The sequence below is a fragment of the Hakea prostrata genome, chromosome 4, assembly GCF_041222555.1.
Source record: "Hakea prostrata isolate BN-2017 chromosome 4, UWA_Hpros_2, whole genome shotgun sequence".
NCBI classification, from domain to species: Eukaryota; Viridiplantae; Streptophyta; class Magnoliopsida; order Proteales; family Proteaceae; genus Hakea; species Hakea prostrata.
In genome coordinates, this window is record NC_142603.1 from 15797938 (window position 1) to 15821307 (window position 23370).

Here is a 23370-nt window from a genome sequence, read left to right on the forward strand (position 1 = left end):
ATCACGTGAGGTAACGGATCTTGACCCCCCAAAAAAATGGTTTGAAGTTCTTCATTTTATGTTATGAAAATTTTATTTCAATTCCCTTGCAACCAAAGTGTAGTTAGGGATTATTCTATATATTTCTTTGTGTTAATCTTGAGAACAGTCTACTTATAAAAATAATTAGATCTTGCAATTTTTTCTTCTTTAGATCTGAGGTTCATCAGGCTAACTTTTGCACTCCTCCACTACATTATCAGGATAGTTTTATATATATGTAATTAAATATTGTATGGTAGGGCTTTGCCCGTAAGCCTAAGATGATCCAAACTCTTTTGACCTCATGCTATGTGACAATGATCTTTTAAAATTTTTTAAAAACTTCGATTTTGATGCCGGGTGATGCACCATTCTAATCCAACCCAAACTTAATTCAAGAACGCAGTTGCACATCAACTGATGATGGAACGTTCAAAGTAATACACACATATAGATTTTGATGCCGGGTGATGCACCATTCAAATCCAACCCAAACTTAATTAAAGAACGCAGTTGCACATCAACTGATGATGGAACGTTCAAAGTAATACACACATATATTGATACTAAAATAATGACAATATGGGATTGAAACTCAAATTCCTAATACATCAAGGCTAACACAGACCAATCTGAAGAAAAAAAACATACAAATGATCCACCTAAGGTGCCAAGAAACGCAGAAAAAACTGGTTCCAGCTCCAGCATCCTCAATAATGAAGTAAGAACTCCCAGCAAGAAATTTCCAGATATCTGACAATCCGGCCCTTCATATCTTCTCTTCTAAAATGTGGATCTGGCTAGTAGGATCCCAACAAAATAAATGGAAATGAGTAGTGTGAGGTAGGGTTTTTCTAAGGGCTAGTTTTTGAAGGTGGAGGGGAGAGGAAAGGAATGGTGGTAGGGATGGAAGGAATTGTTGTTGGGATAGAGGACAATGGAGGCAGAGAAACCTTTGGAATTGTAGGGATGGTAGGCATTGTAGGCATTGTAGGCATTGGTGGCAGTGTGGGCTTTGGCAGAGAAGAAGGCATCTGGGTACTTGGCAGGGGTGGCAGTGTGGTGGGTATTGGCATGTTGGGAATAGTAGGCAAAGGAGGCACCTGGGTTGTTGTTGGCATTGAAGGCAGTGGAGGTAGTGTTGCTTGAGGCAAGGTTGGGATGGTGGGCAGAGGCAGCATAGGTGGTGGAGCTGCTGTGTCCAGTAGACGGCGTGCTGCTGTGCTTGAATTGATGCTTGACAATGATAGTGCCACCATCAAAGACAGAAGAAATAGATGTCCAGCTGATGCAGCCATGGTGGGAAGAACAGAGCTGGAAAGCAAAACTAAGCTAGAAGACGTACTGCTTGTATAGAAGAAGATTTGATGATTTTGTCTGAGAGGAATGATAAGAGGTGATGGGTATTTATAGATTACCATTAATCATGGGAAGAACTAAGAGGAAGAGGAAGAAACAAGGAGTTTTCAGTTGGTTGAGATGTAGTTGAGAGCAATGGGAGAGAAAGTACGTAGCTTTTCGTTGTAATTAGTTTAACTTCTTTCACCCATAGCTACAACAAATGTCAAATAAATATGACTAAAAGAGAGAAACCAAATCAAAACTCAGAAAAGCAAAGAAGTTAATAGATGCACGCTATCGCTTACGTGGTTGTCTTTCAAGTGCAAACCCAACTCATCTACACCTGCAATTGGGTTTAGTCTTACTTTGGGGAGGTAGGTAGCCTACGGATCTGCCTCATGTTTTCCAAATCACAACTGTTCCAAGAGCGTACCCAAGGTTTAATGTATAAATGTAAATCTAAATAATCGTGATGTGCTTCTAGCATTATAGTGATAACATCATAGCTAGATAGAGATAGTAAGTCCAAGGACCCAATGGCTTCTCAGTTTTCGAATTTCATCTAAAAAAAATTTGATGAGTACTATAAGGCAATTAGACCTATGAAAATACTTGGCATTTCAATGGAAATCAATTGTTAAAAATGAGTTCCTCCAAGGAAACTTGATAGAAGAAGTATATATAGAAGTTCTTCAAGGTCATTCATTAGAAAATCAAGATGGGTTTGACAGTAGATTGAAGAAGGCAATTTATGGCCTTAAGAAGTTACAACAAGCCTAGTATGAGAAGCTAAGCATCACCCTCCTAAATTTTAGGTTCAAAAGAGGTGGATCAAATTTCTCATTGTTGTCAAGATAATTATTGGCTGTACAGTTGTAATCTTAGTCTATGTTGACGACGGGTGATAATCTTGAGGAAATACTACTCTCAAGCAGTATTTGAATTAAAACTTTGACATCAAGACATAAGAAAACTTCAATACTTTCTTGAAATTAAAGTTGCAAGCTCGAATAAAGGATTGATCATCTGTGAAAAAATACCAATTAGAATATCTATGTTATGAAACCAAGGATTTCTTAGCAGATTTATTGGGCTGTAGGTGGCTATTATGGTGTTGAAGCCTTGCGCTTATTTATGCCAAATTGTTATTCATTCACTTGAAACATCATTCATTATCAAGCAGATACTTCCTATTCAAAAAATTAGTGAAAAGATAACATTTGAAATGTTAACCCACCTTTCCGGATATTTAGCATTAGATTATTTCAAGCGTTGGAGTTTTAATGCTTCCTATTTGAATCAAAAAAATTAGTGAAAAGAAAACATTTGAAAAAGATAACATTTGAAAGGTTGAAATGTTAACCCACTTATTCATGAGTTCGCATCTTTTATAATTCTCACCTCTTACAATTCTCCGTAATTCATATTTAGGATTGTAACATGTGACAGTTAATTATCCAAGGGTCATGATTGGAACCCAATTATGAATTAAACATAATAAATTCCTAAAATTAAGCTTCAAGATGAGCGGAATTTTGACCCTTTATGCACACAATTTCATGGATCATATGCTTAGTTTCCTGGGCTATGAACACCTTTCAGATTTTCTTTCAACAAACTTGATTCCTTGAATTTCGTGTTTACAGTCAGCAACCCTTGTTCCTATGACTGAAGCATATGGTGATTAATTTATATACCCTTTGAGAAAATAACTGCTACAAGCAATGGAATCTGCCTTGAAATTAAGAAGCCAAAAGCCAACACATTTTCGCATCTTTGAATTTTTTTTCTTGAGGAAATATGAAGTCTGGGTCAATCTAAAAGATCTATACACAGATTCCGGGTGCCAAAGATATTTTACTTTTCTGTGAATCTGGAATTAACAGTCCTAATCAGGTAATGGGGGAGCGCAAGTGACTGATTTGGTGGTTCTCTTATCGCAGGTATTTCAAAATGACTGGAGCTTGCAAGTTCATAAACTTTAGATTTCTGTTACAAGATATAACAACAAAGCCATCCAAATAACTCAGTCACAAATGACAAGTAAATTTTCATACCAAGGCACAAATTAATATTAGAATGATAAAATTCATGAAATCAAGCTTGTAAACAACCGTGGAAAGCAGTAGCTGCAGTAGCAGCTACACAAGCTGCTGGAACTGAGACAAAATTGAGCATAGAAATATGCCAAGAAACCAGCAAAAATAGGTCCATTGTCCATATGTATCAGCCATAATAATGAAGTAAAACTCTAGCAAGAAATATCGAGACATCTACGAGTCCCTTGTTAAGTCTTGTAACTTACCCAATTCCTCCTCACATCCACAAAACGTAACCAATGATGAGAGGGATGGCACTGTAGTAGGCAAAGGAGGCTCCTGGGTTGTTGGCATTGCCGGCGATCGAAGCCGATCAAATCTAGCCCGTGGTGTCTGGTCAATTGGAACGGGTGGCACTGTAGTAGGAAAAAGAGGCTCTGGGGTTGTTGGCATTGCCGGCAATTGAAGCCGAATCCGTCGAAGGTCCAGCGCTGTGCTCATACCAATGCTTGACAATGACAGTGCAACGATCAAATACAGCAGAAATGAGTGTCCTGAAGCAGCCATAGCAGGAAGGAGAGATGTAAATTAGAAGACGATATGATTTTGTGTGAGATAAAGAACGGCAGGAGATGATGATGGCCTTTTATAGAATTTTTTTTTTGGGTAAAAGATATTTTATTCAACACGCAAAAAACTACTGGATCGAACCAATGAGAGGAGGAAGAAGCAAGAAGCAAGAATTTCTGGGCTTGTGAAACGAATATAACGACTTAGGAAAGGATATCAAAACTTGAAAAAGCCGGGAAACGCTCAACAAACAACTTACAGTTATGTGATCCTATGCCAAATGTAAACTCACCATTGGTTGGATTTTATTTATTTATTTATTTTTTAATTTGGGTTTACGAAATTACCTGCAATTAACATTAAGATTGTGGCACTTGTTGACAATGTCAAACTCCAATTAACAATTTGTTCTATCTTCTCTCCTCGTTGCTCGCATTAGATACCTGTCTCCCACCGGCCGTCACACTCTTTAGCAGTGGCGGAGCCGCGTTGGGGCCGGAGGAGCCATGGCCCCTCGAATTTTTTTAAATTTTAAACATTTCTATTATTTTTCCTTATTTTTCTCATTTTTAATGTGAAATACCACTATTTGGCTCACTCCAAAAATTAAAAATAAAAATTTAAGATAAAGATAGTGGGTACAAATGTCATTCTCTTAATAATTATCTAATGATTATCATTAAATTCCTACTTTTAAGGAATAAAAGGTTAAATTTTAATTAAAAACTAACTCACGATCCATGAATTTCTCTTCTATATATTCTCTCATATTTTCATTTTTATTTTATTTTATTTTATTATTATTATTATTACTTTTTTTTTGGTAAGAAAATGGGGTGAAAAGACCCAGAAAACAAAACAAAATCAAATTAAAACACAATTCTTGAGAAAATCCTCTTTGAGGATATCTGTCATTTCTTGCGGGGATCATTGAAAAAGACCAGACCCTCTCTTTCAATTAGTCGCCTCTTAGACAACCAATCAGCAGTCATGTTATTTTTGATGCCTCACATGACCAAATCTAATATGGCATCAAGAAGCATGTAGGCTCCGAATTTCAGCAACTAATCTTCCCCATTGATCCTCTTTTATTCTCTCATGAATCTTCTCTTTTATTCTTATTTTTTCTCACACGATCTCACAAAATATTGCAATAGTTAGCAGACAAAATTTTCATTCCTATTTAATCTCTCATGTATCATAATCCTTAAACTTTCTACTAAAATTTCATTTCCTATTAATGAAAATTTAAATCTTGTTTAGAGTTTCAGCCATCAATTTTATCATATCTAATGATAATCATTTAATTTATTATTGAATCCCTAAACTTTCTCACAAAGTTAGATTCCTATTAATAGCAATTTAAATTTTAAATTTTATTAATTGGATGCTTAAATTTCTGCCATTAATATTATTATATCTAATCATAATCATTGATTTTTTTAAATTAATTTATGATAAATTGAGTGTTTATCCTATATTTAATTAATAGGCTTCAAATCTATCTTTTTTCTTAGGGTAAATATCACTTACCTCCCCTCTTAGCTGGACAAATAGCACTTACACCCCCCTTTTAGTTGGATAATATCATTTACCTCCCCTCTTACCTAACAAATATATCAAACACCTTCCCTCTGTCAATTTTCTTGGTTAAATTTAACTTTTACCTTTAAATATTTTTCTAAAACTATTACCTTTAAAAATATATTTTTTTTAAATCCTAAATTACCGTAATCACCCTCACATTTAAACTACTAAATTGCCCTCAATTAAAAAATTACTAAAAACCAAAACATAATTAAAACCTAAATTATCTTTAATTATTAAAAACCCAACGTACCCTTAAAAAAAAAAAGAATTATCAAACAATAAAAAACAACACGTACTACAATCAAGTAAAATTAAAAATGCAATTAAAAAAAGAGGGTATGTTGATAAAATTAAACCCGTACTACTTTTTAAAGTTACGTTGGGCTTTTAATAATTAAAGATAATTTAGGTTTTAACTACGGTATTTTGGTTTTTAACAATTATTTTAATTGAGGTAATTTAATAGTTTAACTGTTCCGGTGATTATGGTAATTAAAGGTTTAAAAGAAAAATATATTTTTAGCCAAGGGTAGTTTGGAGTTTTAGAAAAATATTTAACGGTAAAAGTTAAATTTAACCGATAAAGTTATGAGGGAGGTGTTGATTTTTGTAAGAGGGGAGGTAAGTGATATTATCCAACTAAGTGGGGGTGTAAGTGTTATTTGTCTAGCTAAGAGGGGATGTAAGTGATATTTACCATTTTTCTTATAATTTCTCCCACAATTTCTTTTTTACTTTTTTCTTTCATGATTTTTGAAGTTTTTCTCCAACAATTTTAGCCTTTACTTTATTTTAATATATATATATATATATATTATATAATTTACTTATAATTGTGTTATTTATATTTTAGTCCTTCTATTAATTTACCTAAATTTTTACTATAGACCCCACATCAAAATATAATAAAATAATTTGAGATGTGGGTCCCACATTGCCCACATATATTTGGCCCCCCAATGTTCAATCTTGGCTCAGCCCCTCAATGTTCAATCCTTGGCTCGCCCCTGCTCCTTAGTCAAATGGACAATGTGAAACTCCAATTAACCATTTCTTCTACCTTCTCTCCAATTTTGTCGCACTAGTTACCTGTCTTCCGCCGTCACACTCCTCTTTCCTCTCGAAGCTCTCTCTCTAGGGATGAAGGGATCCACCCTATTTTATCATGCAACTAATCAATATTAATCAATATTATTCTCACCATCTTTGAAGATATATTACACATAAATTACTATTATTTCTATTACACATAAATTACTGGATTGCAGGAGTTGCTCTCGAGGATAACACGTAAGGAAGTCGAGGAAGAGGAAGTAAATTAAGCATGGGAGAGATGGAGGTAATTCCTTATGGAATTGAAGTTCATTGGATCTCCACATCGATTACCTCACGATTTACTTTTTTCTTGGAGATGAAGACTTACAAGAGACAAACCCTCCTCTTCCCTAACGGTTGATTACCTACTGTGAGGAATGAGGAGATGAGGTTAGGAGAAATTGTAGAAAAATACTAAAATGATTATCAAATCTGGGGTTAACATTGTCTGTTCGACATTAAATGATCAAGTGTCACAATCCCAATGACTCATTGCAGATAATGACAGGAACCGAAATTGTTGAATATGTGAACCGATCCTCTATTCTTCTCTATGCTACTTGTTTGCATGATTCTCTCTTGTAAATATTATGTGGAAAATGATCTTCAAATATTGGTGTGGAGTGTTTTTATGTAATAATCATATATATGGGTTTTGCCCCTTGAAAATGTGACCCATATTGATGAAATTTAGTTACTGTGGCATGAATGAAAATTTCATAGTTATAATACACAAACAAATGCTATATTAATGAAAATATGAGATTGTATCTCAAATCCCTAAAACATCAAAGCTGCTACAAATCATACAAACTGAAAACTCAAACAAATTTCATCCACCTGAGGAGCCGAGAAACCAGCAAAAACAGTTCCAGTATCCTCAAATAATGAAGTAAATACTCCAGCAAAAGCAATATCCAGATGTACACCAATTCCTTCATATATTCTCTTTTAAAATGTAGATTCTAGCCAGCTGCTAGCTGTGGGATTCTAAGGGCTGGTGGTTGAGGGTGGTGGGGAGAGAAAAGGAATCGTGGTAGGGATGGAAGGAATTGTTGTTGGGATTGAAGACAATGGAGGCAGAGAAACCTTTGGGCTGGTGGGCAGTGTGGGCATTGGTGGCAAAGAAGAAGGCATCTGGGTACTTGGCAGGGGTGGCACTATGGTGGGTATAGGCATGTTGGGGATAGAAGGCAAAGGAGGCACCTGGGTTGTTGTTGGCATTACCGGCAAGGGAGGCAGTGTGGCCTGAGGCAAGCTTGGCATGGTGGGAAGAGGAAGCACAGGTGGTGGAGCTGCTGTATCCAGTAGACGGCGAGCCTCCGTGCCTGTAGTAATGCTTGACAATGTCAGTGCCACCATCAAAGACAGAAGGAACGAGTTTCCTGAAGCAGCCATGGTGGGAAGAGGGAGAGACAGATGCAAATCAAAACCACGCCAGAAGCAGACTGAGATTTGATGATTTTGGGTGTGATGAAGATTGATATGAGGTGATGGGTTTTTATAGATTACCATGAACATTGAAGGAACCAATTAGAAGTGGAGGCAAAAAGGAGTTTCGAGTTTGTTGAAATTGGTAGTTGAGAGCAATGGAGAAGAACTATCTTCATTGTTAGTTTACCTTCTCTCATCCACAGCTTAACAATTGTCAAATGCTAACGTTAGGAATTTGGAAAAGGTAACCAACCAACAATTTAATATACGCACGATATCACTATGTCAGGTATAAACCTACAACTGTTGGAGTTTAGTTTTTCCTTGGCGCAGTAAGCAACCTGTAGAAATATGCCTCAGATCATTTCTTCCAAAGTCTGATCCGCTCCACTTGGTCATTGTACCTTCACTGTGATTGATACAAGCGACGCATTCAAGGAGGTTAGTTTAAGGAATATCGCAATCCCACAAACCTTCCCCAACCAAAAGAAAAGAAAAACTCACTGCCACTTGTCAAATGTACAACTTTCTCTCTCTCTCTATATATATATATAGTATTGTATGGTTGTGGGATCTACAAATAATATATTTTGTTAGTTGAATACAAGGTGACAATGCCATGCTTTCTATAAGTTCTCTAGGTCTTTGTGACTTTGTCTTAGAGGTGTAGGATTTTGCCTCCATATATAGGGTGAATGGGATCATGTACAATGGAGGCTGAAGAGGGTGGAAATAGGTATTAGAATGGTATTTTGGAATGGAGGGAAACTTAGTTTAAAATATATATACTCCTGATATCATTTCACTCGCATTTTAACAAATTCTCATTCACGATGACTGAAGAAAATCTCTATCCAATGAGTTTAATATCATGCAAATATGTGCAAAATTTATTTGCAGGCTTATCCAATTATGTGGAATCTCCATTTAAAGTCGAGGTTCTCCTCATTCATTGGCGAAGTCATTAGGTGAGGGAAGAAGATTTAGACATTTCTTTGCATGAGTGCAGATTCACAATTCCTAACCATACTGATCTCGCTAGGCGAGTGCCGTTGGGTGGTAGTTTCCATCTTTTCACCTAAAACCATGCCCTTAGAGGTGAAATCCTGAAGCCATCTTCCTAATGGGCAAAGGGTAAGTGATCCAAAGTCTCTTAATTAGCTTGGCCCTATCTAAGTTGTATGGGTATTATGTGTGGAGATTCAATCAATGGATTAATAGATACAATGATTTAAGTCTACATAATATTAATTCATTCATTAATGTGGTAACAAAATGCTTAGAAAAGTGGATTTTTCAGAACCCACTCTCCATAAATTAACGGAATTGTTCTAGTATAAGATATGATCATATGCTACAACAAAGTAAGGGTGTCAATCGGTACGGTTTTGGTAATTCAGTACGGTTCCAACTTTAAATACTGAAAACCAGAACCGTACCGAATTTAAAAACGGTTCGGTATGGTTTCGGTATTAAATCGGTAAGGGAAACGGTTTAAATACGGTATTTAGTGCGGTAAAATTTTGGTACAAATGAACTTATGCCACTTTTGTTATTAATTCATTAAGATCTTAATGAAATTGTGATCAATCAATCGATAGAATTTGACATTAAAATAGATAAAGTAAATCTAATTAATAGAGACAAAACAAGTAAATCTAAGAAGATGAGTGAATGATGAAACGAAAAATTGAAATAAGGAATTAGGGATAGGGTAAAGGTAAAGTGTTTTAATTGTAAAATTACAATTTATATTCCTTAATTTGGTACGGTACCAATTCGGTACATACCGATGGTATGAGTATCTAAAACCAGAACCGTATCGAAGAAATTCGGTTTCGGTACGTACTGTACTGAATTTTGAACGGTACGGTACGATGCAGTTTTAGACGACGCGGTTCAGTACGGTTAAACGGTTTCGGTACACAATTGACACCCTTACAACAAAGGCCAAGTCCAAGCAAGTGATGTCACGGTAGGCCAACTGTTCTTGGCAACAGTGCTAGCTGCCCTGGGTTGGGCACAGAAACTCCTCACACTGATGGTGTTGGGCAGGCCGTTCTCCCATCCACTCATCCTCCGAGTTGGGCTGACACATAACCTGTCCGTGGTACAAGAACAACCTATTCTAGAAGGTGAGGAGATGGGAGGATGGCATGCACTAGAAGGTCTGGATTTTTGTGGAGGATACATTCCTCCATGGACAAGTCTTTGTTTTTCTATAAAAACTATTGAAAATGTTTTTCTTATGATGTGGTTGAAACAAAATGGGAGATTCCTCCCACATTGCCAGTGTTGGTGGAGTTCTTTCTCTTCAAATAGTTGCATCGGCTTTGAATGTCAATATTTTCGCACACAAAAAAAATCAAGTCTAAATCATTTTATATTTGTTTATAAGTTTCACCGGACTTTCAACTTTTTTTTCCTTTCTTTTTTCGATTCAAATTGCAAATAGGCTCTTACCAAGGAAGAAAGCTTTTGTCTCTCATTGAAGGTGATATAGTAATAAACACTATAAATTAAATATATCATTTCTAAATAAGATATATACGAAACTTAATAGTTTATACCATCACATGAGGTAACGGATCTTGACCCCCAAAAAAAATGGTTTGAAGTTATTCATTTTATGTTATGAAAATTTTATTTCAATTCCCTTGCAACCAAAGTGTAGTTAGGGATTATTCTATTTATTTCTTTGTTTTAATCTTGAGAACAGTCTTATTATAATCTTGCAATTTTTTCTTCTTTAGATCTGAAGTTCATCTGGCTAACTTTTGCACTCCACTACATTATCAGGATAGTTATATATATATAATTAAATGTACGGTAGGGCTTTGCCCGTAAGTCTAAGATGATGCAAACTCTTTTGTCCTTATGCTGTGTGACAATGATCTTTTAAAATTTTTGAAAAACTTCGGTTTTGATGCCGGGTGATGCACCATTCAAATCCAACCCAAACTTAATTCAAGAACGCAGTTGCACATCAACTGATGATGGAACGTTCAAAGTAATACACACATATATTGATACTAAAATAATGACAATATGGGATTGAAACTCAAATTCCTAATACATCAAGGCTAACACAGACCATACAATCTGAAAAAAAAAACATACAAATGATCCACCTAAGGTGCCAAGAAACCAGCAAAAACTGGTTCCAGCTCCAGCATCCTCAATAATGAAGTAAGAACTCCCAGCAAGAAATTTCCAGATATCTGCCAAGCCGGCCCTACATATCTTCTCTTCTAAAATGTGGATCTGGCTAGTAGGATCCCAACAGAATAAATGATAGTGGGTTTTTAAGGGCTAGTTTTTGAAGGTGGAGGGGAGAGGAAAGGAATGGTGGTAGGGATGGAAGGAATTGTTGTTGGGATAGAGGACAATGGAGGCAGAGAAACCTTTGGAATTGTAGGGATGGTAGGCATTGTAGGCATTGGTGGCAGTGTGGGCTTTGGCAGAGAAGAAGGCATCTGGGTACTTGGCAGGGGTGGCAGTGTGGTGGGTATTGGCATGTTGGGAATAGTAGGCAAAGTAGGCACCTGGGTTGGTGTTGGCATTGAAGGCAGTGGAGGTAGTGTTGCCTGAGGCAAGGTTGGGATGGTTGGCAGAGGCAGCATAGGTGGTGGAGCTGCTGTGTCCAGTAGACGGCGTGCTGCTGTGCTTGAATTGATGCTTGACAATGATAGTGCCACCATCAAAGACAGAAGAAATAGATATCCTGCTGATGCAGCCATGGTGGGAAGAAGAGAGCTGGAAAGCCAAACTAAGCTAGAAGACGTACTGCTTGTGTAGAAGAAGATTTGATGATTTTGTCTGAGAGGAATGATAAGAGGTGATGGGTATTTATAGATTACCATTAATCATGGGAAGAACCTAATAGGAAGAGGAAGAAACAAGGAGTTTTCAGTTGGTTGAGATGTAGTTGAGAGCAATGGGAGAGGAGGTACGTACCTTTTCGTTGTAATTAGTTTAACTTCTTTCACCCATAGCTACAACAAATGTCAAATAAATAAGACTAAAAGAGAGAAACCAAATCAAAACTCAGAAAGGCAAAGAAGTTAATAGACGCACGCTATCGCTTACGTGGTTGTCTTTCAAGTGCAAACCCAACTCGTCTACACCTGCAATTGGGTTTAGTCTTGCTTTGGGGAGGTAGGTAGCCAACGGATCTGCCTCATGTTTTCCAAATCACCACTGTTACAAGAGCGTACCCAAGATTTATTGGGTTGTAGACGGCTATTCTGGTGTTGAACCCTTGCACTTATTTAGCCAAATTGTTATTTCATTCACTTGAAACATCATTCATTATCAAGCAAATACTTCCTATTTGAATCCAAAATTAGTGAAAAGATAACATTTGAAAGGTTGAAATGTTAACCCACCTATTCAAGTACAAAAACCGAATATTTAGTGTTAGATAATATCAAATGTTGTAGTTTTTGTCAAATCTAAAAGTTTCATAAATCTTTCTGGCAATACATTTGTAAGAACCAAAAGTGCGGTAAGATATTCATCTGTTAATCCTCACTTAATTATAGTGGCCTAGGGAGAACACGAGATTGGTTGGTCACTGATGGCCTTTAAATGCAGTCCAAGAGGTTATATATGGCCTAGCAGAAATCCTGTAATTCTTGCATTGTAATTCACATCTGTCAGCAGGGAATCCAAATGGTTGCCGAGAATGACCCAGCATTAGTTATAGGTTGGGTAGCTTCACAAGGCAGTGTTCATAGTCATTTGTTCTGAACTTACCAAAAAATGGTCCATTATGTTTCAACTTCTAGGTTTCTTGACTGATAATGGAAAGGACAGAAATCCATGTGTTTCCCATTAAATTGCTACACATTCAATTCCCACGCGATAGTAACTTCTGCCTTCTGACTTTAAGTACGGAGAACCCATTGATATAAATCTCTTTTTTGGTTCATATGGATTCCTTGCATCATTACTATAAAGCACGAGTATGTCACCTAAGCATTTTGATGGATTTGATCTTCTTTGGTTGGCTTTGTAAGTGCTCTCTATCTATGTGTATGGCCCTAACTGATTTCCAGCATGGGGAATTCTGTTTTGGTTTTGAAGTTGGAAGTCCTGAGCGTGCAGTGACCACTATTTTTGTAATCTTATTTGAGTTATAAGCAGTGAAATCATTTGACTACCCTTTACACAATTTCATGGATCATATGCTAATTTCCATTAAACTGGTCTATGAACACCTTTCAGTTTTTCTTTCAATAAACTTGATTTCCATTAATTTCGTGTTTACAGTCAGTTATGACATGCAACCCGTGTTCCTATTGCTGAAGCATATGGTGATTTATATACCCTTAAGAAAGTAATCCTCTTCACCTACTGCAATCCTTTAACAGTTTGTTGTTGGGATTGTAGGCATTTCTATTGAGTTTTACCATCCAACTTTTGGTCTTTTCACTTTTTTCTTTTCTTCGGGGGGTTAAGAAGAAAAGTTATGGAAAAAATAACTGCTACAGGCAATGGAATCTGCCTTGCAAGAAGCCAAAAGCCAACACATCCTCAACATCTTTGAATTTTAGCTTGAAGAAATATGGAGTCTGGGTCAATCTAAAAGATCTATACACAGATTTCGGGTGCCAAAGTATTTTTATTTACTGTATATGAATCAGCAATTAACAGTCCTAATCAGGTAGTGGAGAGCGCAAGTGACTGATTTGATTTCCCGGATGTACTAATGTTCCCCTTTTTTTGTTTCTCTTATGGCAACTATTTCAAAATGACTGGAGCTTGCAAGTTCAGTAACTTTAGATTTCTATTACAGGATATAACATCAAAGCCATCCAAACCCAGTCACAAATGACATACCAAGGCACAATTGAATATTAGAATAATAAAATTCATGGAACCAAGCTTGTAAACTATGGAAAGCGGTGAAGCCACACAAGCAGCTGGAACTGAAACAAAATTCAGCATATAAATATGCCAAGAAACCAGCAAAAACAGGTCCTAGCAGCCATAATAATGAAGTAAAACTCTGGCAGTCCCTTGGGAACCTCTCTTTTAAAATGTGGACTTAGTAAATACCCAATTCAATAGACGGACATGAAACAAAACTTATTGGACGACAGAGGCAGAGCAACCTCTGGAATCATAGGTATCAGGGGTGGCATAAGCAATGATGGTTTCGCCGAGAAGAAGGTATCTGGGCACTTGAAACGGGTGGCATTGTAGTAGGCAAAGGAGGCCCCTGGGTTGTTGGCATTGGCGGCAATGGAGGCTTTGCAGATGTAGCCCCTAGACGGCTAGCCGCTGTGCTCATACCAATGCTTGACAATGACAGTGCGAAGATCAAATACAGTAGAAATGACTCTCCTAAAGCAGCCATAGCAGGAAGGAGAGATGTAAATCAAAACCATGCAAGAAGACTAACATATAGAAGACGATGTGATTTTGGAATCTGGATCTTCTCCCCGTCTCTATGCTCCCCCATGGCTTCCTGACCACAAAATGCAGTGGGTCCCACTGGTGAAAAAGTTTTTTTCTTTTTAATTTTTTCCAAAAAGTGTTTTTCACCGTAGGCCCCATGCATTTTGTGGTCGCGGAAGCGATGCGAGGAGCTCAGAGTGCTCCTCCAGGCTCTTCCGGGCGGTCCGGACTCTTGATTTTGTGTGAGATGAAGAACGGTCAGAGATGATGATGATCGGCTTTTATAAATTATGTTTTTTGGGTAAGAAGATATTTTATTCAACACGCAAAAAACTACTGGATCGAACCAATGAGAGGTGGAAGAAGCAAGAATTTCTGGGATTGTGAAACGAATATAACGACTTAGGAAAGGATATCAAAAGATTCAAAACTTGAAAAAGCCGGGAAACGCTCAACTAACAACTTACAGTTATGTGATCCTATGCCAAATGTAACTCACCATTGGTTCGAATTTAATTTTCACATCCTTTATAATTTGGGTTTCTCAAATTACCTGCAATTAACATTAGGATTGTGAGTCACTTGACCGTTTAATCCAACGGACAGTGTCAAATGTTAAACTCCAATCAATCATTTCTTCAATTTTCTCTCCTCTTTGCTCGCACTAGATACCTGTCTCCCCCCATTACACTACTTAGTCAAATGGAAAATGTTAAACTCCAATTAACCATTTATTCTATCTTCTCTCCTATTTGCTCGCACTAGATACCTGTCTCCCGCCGTCGCACTTCTCAGTCAAGTGAAGTGTTTGTAGCTTTCTATCCTCTAGAAGCTCTCTCTAGGGTTCCACCCTATATCATGCAACTAATCAATGTTAATAAACTGGTTATGCAGTAGAAACATTATGCTCACCATCTCTGAAGATTGATTCCTATTTATATTACACATAAATTACTGGATTACAGGAGTTGTTGTCGAGGATAACACGTAAGGAAGTCGAGGAAGGGGGAGTCAACCATGGGAGAGATGGAGGTAATTCCTTATGGAATTGAAGCTCATTGGATCTCCACATCGATTACCTCTCGATTAACTTTCTTCTTTAACTTTCTTCTTGGAGATGATGACTTACAAAGAGAAGATAAGGTACGTAGGAGAAATTGTAGGAAATACTAAAATGATAATCCAATCTAGGGTTAACATTGTCTGTTCGATATTAAATTATCAAGTGTCACAATCCTAATGACCCATTGCAGGTAATGAAAGGAACCGAAATCGTTGAGTTACTTGAGTATGTTTACAGCCTTACAGGATTCTCTCTTGAGACTATTATGTAGAAGATGATCTTCAATACGTGGTGTGGAGTGTTTTTATGTTATAATCATATGGGTTTTCCCCCTGAAAATATGAGCTATATTGATGAAACTTCTTCCAAATCACCCTTTGATAAAATCTATCGTTACTAAAGATGGTATGAAATCTAACTAACATCACGGTAACACGTGGCCTGAATGAAAATTTCATAGTAATACACAAACAAATACTATATTGATGAAAATATGGGATTGAATCTCAAATCCCTATAACATCAAAGCTGCTGCAAACCATACAAACGGAAAACTCAAATAATGAAGTAAAAACTCCAGCAAAAGCAATATCCAGATGTACACCAATTCCTTCATGTATTCTCTTTTAAAATGTAGATTCTAGCCTGCTGGGATTCTAAGGGCTGGTGGTTGAGGGTGGTGGGGAGAGAAATGGGATCGTAGTAGGGATGAAAGGAATTGTTGTTGGGATTGAAGACAATGGAGGCAGAGCAACCTTTGGGATGTTGGGCATGGTAGGCATGTAAGGTAATAAGAAGAGGGAAAGGGATGGTAGTGTTAGGGATGGAAGGAAATGAGTAGTGTATAGTGGGTTTTTTAAGGGCTAGTTTTTGAAGGTGGAGGAGAGAGGAAAGGGATGGTGGTAGGGATGGAAGGAATTGTTGTTGGAACAGAGGACAATGGAGGCAAAGCAACCTTTGGAATTGTAGCAGCTGGGATGGTGGGCAGTGTGGGCATTGGTGGCAATGTGGGCTTTGGCAAAGAAGTAGGCATCTGGGTACTTGGCAGGGGTGGCACTGTGGTGGGTATAGGCATGTTGGGGATTGAAGGCAAAGGAGGCACCTGGGTTGTTGTTGGCATTGCCGGCAATGGAGGCAGTGTGGCCTGAGGCAAGCTTGGCATGGTGGGAAGAGGCAGCACAGGTGGTGGAGCTGCTGTATCCAGTAGACGGCGAGCTGCCATGCCTGTATTGATGCTTGACAATGTCAGTGCCATCATCAGAAGACATAAGCAACGAGTGTCCTGAAGCAGCCATGTTGGGAAGCTTGATGATAAAAGCCAAGTGGTGTAACTGCAAATACTCTAAATCAATTCTGCAAAGCCTGCAATAGAGAATGTGATGATTTTATGTGAGATGAGGAATGATCGATAACAGGTGATGCAAGGGTTTATATAGATTATCGATCATGAACATTACTTGAACTGGAAGGAACAGCTGCTAGGTAGTTTGTTGAGATGTAGTTTAGACTTCTTGAGGAGGCAGTGGAGAGAACTAGTTGTTAGTTTACCTTCTCATCATAAGCAGTACTTTCAATTCACAAATGTCAAATACAGATACCTGTAGTTGGAAGTTAAGCTAGCTAACTCGATTTGAACTTTGGACAGAGCCACCAAGTTGGCAAACGCATGCCACGTGGATGTATTCAAACTAACGATCACCGTTAGATTGTTTTTTCAAACCCATGAAATCAGATGTAGGCATTTCATGGATCCAGGGATGTCAATTTTGATTTCGAACCATTAAAAATCAAATCGGTCTATTACGAGCCGAACTGAACCAATCCAAAGTTAATTGGCCGAGGTACACGTTGGGCATTGAAAAACCAATTGGCGACTTATTAGTGGCTTGCTAACTTGAATCAAATGGACCGAGCCAGTTATAAATAAATTTAAAAAGGGTGAAGAGGTTGGTTTATTGGGCCTAAGCCCAAGAGCTAGATCTAAGGCCCAAATCAAAACTGATCCAACTTAAACCCAAACTACATCAATCCATAACTGAACCAAAATCGAGATTTTGCTAATGGTTCATAATTGGGTTTTTTTAATATTTTTTAATTAATTTATTAATTGGTGGCTCTCTTAAATGGGAGTGAAGCTTAAGGCACCTCCCTTAAAGTGTCAAGTATTACTAGTGGCTCACCTTTTTGACTCAAAATAAAATGACTAGAATGCCTTTTAATATCATTTTACTAAACTATCTTCCTATACCCAATCATTATGTAATCCAAAACCACCACGCCCCCTCCTACCCCTCTTACTGCCGGCTACCACCGCCCTTCACCCTTTTATTATTAATTACTCGCACTAAATTGACTTATTGGTTTTCCCTTTTTTGGGTGAAAAGGGTCAGTATTTGAGTCTTGTACTTTTAGCCTAAAACGTTAATAGCTAAACTAAAACCGACCAAGATCAAACTGTTGACACCCCTAGCAATAGAGGATAAAAACCCAAGGATTGAATGGATTTTCGCAGTTAGCCTTGTTTCCACTCACATGAGAATAATTCTTTTCATTAGGAACCTTAGGGACCTTGCATAAAGCGCTATACTCACTAACCAAGTCTTCCTCAATAGATTCCTTACCAAATGTTCTCCAAATTGGCTTTGTGGTCCATGAATCTCTAGAGAAGAGGCATTTTAGCTCTTAGCCATACGAAGGTTTGTGAGATCCGGTTTCTATTACCAAAGTGGCCATGTAAGGTTAAGACTGTAAAGCTGAGGTTTGGGCACCGTAAAAAATTAGATCTGAGTTCCTTTACCATACTATTATTTTGATTCATCATCATCATACATTCAGGAAAGAATTCATCCTATCAGTGTTCGAAGATGAACCCCTCTCCTATATATGCAATAAAAGAAACATCAGAATAGCGATATCCATCCCGCTTCGTTAAATATGTATGGGGACTAGCCTTTATTGGTGAGTGGAGTTCGCACCCACTCATTAATCACTATTCTATTATTATTTTTTAAAATTCTTGAGTATCATCGATTTTCAATAAGTTTCAATCACCTTGTTCTCAACGAGTTGGGACCCTCTATCATCGTTGCCTTGTAGGTGGAGGATTGTCCTCTCCTCACATTCATTTATCTTTTGAACAAATTGATCTCTAGTTCATTTATCACTACAGAATTGAGAGGAGAAACTACCATTCTCTACTCTTAAGAATTGAAGATCTGAACTCTTTTTCACTTTTCCTGTTGTCTATTATTTGTGGTCATCATAATTTGTGATTTTTTACTTCTGGTCCAATGTGACAACTTTGTTAATTCCAATCACTAATACCAGTGAAAGAAATTAAATCTTCTATTTTGGCACAAGGTGGGTTCATTGTCAGCTACCAGATATTGCTGAGTCACATTCAATCTTCAATCTTTGCTATGTGACTCATAGCACACCAATCCAAACGATCTATATATATGTGTATGTGTATATATATATGTGGAGCTTAGTAACAGTCATCATAAAATCTATGTCCTTCAACAATAATTGTATTTCCATGGGATATCTATTGCCCACGTTATCATGGGTTCCTCTTACCTGATCATGATGAAGAGATACTAATATTAAAATTTTGTAAAAGAAGAAAGAAACTTTAAAATGAGTGGCTCTCAATATTTTACCTACATATATAGACCAACCACCATACATGAAAGCTCCAGCTACCTCTACTTTCAACTTCTTTGGATCATTGCTATGATAATGATCAATAAATATTTTTCTTTTCCAAGATAGATCTAGAATGGGTTCTCTGTGTCATTATTATTTGATTTTGTACTCATTTCAAATTTTTAGAGGATCATAAAGGGGAGAAAAAGATTTGAAACTGACAAATGAAAATGAAATATTGCCCATCAATGATAAGCGTTTTTCTACTTGGAATCGTGTAAGGCAAATAAAGTAGAGAAGATTAGAGACATATCTAACCTGGCCTCGTACGGTCACAATAAAGGTTAGGGCCAGCCCAACTTCGCTACATAAATGTAAATTTTTTTTTTTTTTGTACAAATAACTTGTTATGGGTAACCCAAATGGAACCACCGAATAATAATGGTTCGAATAAGAACCAACCAGGCGGCTCGGCGGTCCAAGAAGATGTTGCATGACAGCTGGATCAGGAGGCTTCTCGGTTAACAGAAGGCGACGTTGGAAAGACTCGCTGACAAGTCCAAACGCCCTGTAACTTCAGCAGGGCCAGCGGCAGTTAGGGGATCCTTGATATCTCCTCGTTTGTGATGTCTCATAGCATTATGCATTAATTTCAGCAATTAATGTCTCGTAGGCTGTGCAGTGATGAGAGACAGCTTGAAAACCCAACATTCGTTCTAAGACTGCGGCAAGGACAACGACACAACTTTTTGTCTCCTCAACCATGGACTAAGGTCGCATCAGGCCGATACTTGAGTTGACTCCTTGATTACAAAAGATGTCCATAGCAGCCTAGGGTCTGCAATTGTCAGAGGGTGACATCTCCAAGCCCCAAAAGCCATCTCCACCATTGAGCAACGTGATGAAGAGCCAATCGGTCATCGTAGGCAAGAAAATGTCACAGGTTCGCTATAAATAGGAACGAGGTTCCCAGATATAACCAGAGCTTTCTCCAGCCATTATTCTCCTCCATAACTCCTTCAGAAACATTCCTTCTTTCACCTTAAAGATTAACTTAATCATTTGAAGTGGCTTCCCGTCCTCAAAGGCAGCCCACTCTCACTCTTGTTTTATCTATCAAGAAGCTGAGGAGAACTGGAACCATTGAAGGATCGTGGTTGGTCCAGAAAACTGATCTTCCCCACAATACTTGTACATAGAGAGAAGTTTAGCATTTGGGGGGTCGAGGAGAGTGTTGGTAAACTCTTAAGATTTTTCATTAGGGAGAATTGAATCCGTGACCTATTCACTAAAAGGTTTTGATGATTGCCAGCAAGGTCAACTCTTTCTACCAGTAATAAACGGTTGACCTCGTGATGAGAGAAGGTCAGGAATAATATTTTTCTTCTCAAAATCTTTTATTTGAAAAATTATTAAATGTATTTGATAGAAAAAGATATTTGCAAGAAACAAATTTGAAATTTGTCTCCAAATAAAATCCTTTTGAATACATTTTTCTGTCTGTCTTTCGAGGAGAAGCAGGAACATGGAGACTCATTAGACAATGCATATTAAATTGTTTTCATAAAAACGCGTTTGGAGCCACTTAACATCAATAATTTTCAAGCCTGTAACGGTTGGGTGGCAGTTGAAGCTTTACTTTCCAGGTTCTATTCACCGCGTTTACACTAATTAGCATTCAACAAAAGCCAAAAGCCAACCAAAAATTAAATAATGCCTTCTTCTAGCTTTCACATTCTGACCATTTTCCATTTAAAGACTTCAACTTTGAATTCTCTTCAAGGTTTCAATCAGGATTTTTAAAACTGTAATAAGGGATGAATCATTCAAGAACTTTTGTTGCTGTCGTGCCTGGTGATCTTTGTTCAGTTTTCATATCTCAATAACTAGTATTTTAAAGATTTAATGGTTGTGATCTCTCTTATTCTTCTAATTAGATCTTGACAATGTCATACGTTATGATTTTAAAGCTGAGCAAGAGCTCTTAGAAGGTGACGTGGCATGGCAAGAGTAGTTCAACAGCTACTATGATCATAGCTGGTAAAATTCAGTCAGGATCCTCACCCCGTCAGGGGAGCACAAACTTCTCCTCAACGACTTCCCAACCACACAAACATGTGGGGCCCACAGGTGAAAATTTGAAAATTTCAAAAAGTGTTTTTCACCTGTGGGCCCCACGTATTTGTGTGGTTGAGAAGCCGTCAGGGAGCAGTCTGTATTCCCCGACTGGGTGAGGATCCGGACTCGGGTAAATTATCTCATGTCATGCATCATCTTCTAAGAAATGTATAGATGTACCTTTGCTCCCCCATGGGGTTGGCAAACCCGAAAAACAAAAACAAAAACAAAAACTCAAAAAAACAAATGTATGTCTCATCCTACTATCTCTTCTTTTTTCTTTTCTTTTCTTTTCTCTTCTTCTTCTTCTTTTTTCTTTTTCTTTTTTTCCTTTTTTCTTTTCTTCTTTTTTTTCCATGCCTTTGAGAGCCAAGTAGTCAAGAAGGGAAAGGAATAACACAATACCTAATTAAATCACGATTCCCCCAAAAGTGTGTTTAACGGATTCACATCCTCGAATCATTTCCCACAATTTTCAGAATCCATAGATGCCTGTGGATTTAAGTAATCCAATGGTTATCCAATTTAAATTAAATTTGAATTTATTTAAACCCACCCATAATTTGAATTTTATTTAACTCTAGTTTGTTGGATCCTTGGTTACATAATTCCCTGGCCATCCTTGAGGATGGTTGTAGGGGGATTCGAGGTGGAATCGGGTGCTTCTCTTATTATAATCATTTTTAAAGAATTTTATAATTTTTTAAGCTATTTTATAGATTATTTTAGAATGATGTAATCTCTTTTATAATGAATAATTATAACAGCTCATGTGATTACTTTAAAAATATTGACGATAATGACATCTTATGATATTGATATAATGACGTATACTTTTATATTTTTATTTTAAATTGTTTTCTAGAATAAACACAACAATAAAAGTAAGATTTTTTAATTTAAAAAGCTAAGAATCTATCACCACTAGTGACTAAATTCTCACCATTTAAAGCTTGGGCAACCAAAGGGGGTTGGTCCAAGTGGTAAGCAGCTTGGTCCGCTTAAGCAAGGTTTCAGTATCGAAACCTTGTGGATGCAAAATATTCCCGTTGGGAGACTCACCCACCACAACCAGGTGTGCGACTCGGTCGAACACCGGATTAGTCAGGGCAAAGCCTTGGAACCGGGGTTGGCAACCAAAAAAAAAAAAAAAGCTTGGGCAATGTCGAACACCAACCCTGACTTAATTTGGCCTTAAGTGCGGCCCTAATCTTGGCCCTAATGACAAAACTATATAGTAATTTATAATTTCTTATTATTGTTGCCTATTCCAAAAACATCTATAACATGGCAGGACCATGTGAGGCGAGACTAAATCAAGCACTTGACTTTGACCAAACTCATTTTTATTTTGGGAGGTTCAAAACCAAGGCCTCTTTGGTTATACTGCTTCAAGCTACCATCATCGTGCTAGAAGCACATTCAACCTTGACCACACACTGGCCTAAATCTAAGACCATCCTGAATGAATCCTCTCAATGCTAGATTTAAACCTAAAAACCCTATAAAACCTTGGGGCTGACCAAAATGTAAGGTTAGATTTGCACACCAATGATTTTGCTTGGGTTAAGTGCAATAAATATTCTGAACCATTCAATGAGACATTGTGGGCTGACGGATCGAGATTTTGACCTCGACCGTTGAAAAATGAACGATCGAGATCAAAATCTCTACTAAGATGCACGATCTGACGGCCTAAAATCACGTCAATCCGAAGCAAAATCCTGCGCTTCAATAACCATACACTTAGGTGGGTTAATTCCACCCTAAACAAGAGAATTTAGGATGTAGATTACCAGGAAAAAGAAAAAAGAAAAAAAAAAGGAATTTAGGATTTTTCAGGTCAAATCAATTTCAAAGTCAGGCGGCCCAGGCCCAGGCCCAGGCAGCCTATAAGAAAGAGCAATGAAGGTGAACCGTTCATCACAACGGTACATTCTCTCTACCTTCCGGTCTTATTCTAAGGCATTAAAATTGGTAACCAATAAGAGAGAGAGGGAATCCAAATACGAATGGACTGTGGGCCCTCCTATAATTTGTGCTATT

The 23370-nt window shown here is 37.5% G+C and overlaps 1 protein-coding gene across 1 annotated transcript; it reads right to left on the reverse strand.

Annotated features, from left to right (window-relative positions):
- Positions 1–11353: 11353 nt before the first annotated feature.
- On the reverse strand, positions 11354–11899 carry LOC149018156 (uncharacterized). The gene has a single exon (XM_089154398.1). The coding sequence runs from the start codon at positions 11828–11830 to the stop codon at positions 11396–11398; it is 435 nt and encodes a 144-aa protein (XP_089010524.1). The 5' UTR covers positions 11831–11899; the 3' UTR covers positions 11354–11395.
- Positions 11900–23370: the final 11471 nt, after the last annotated feature.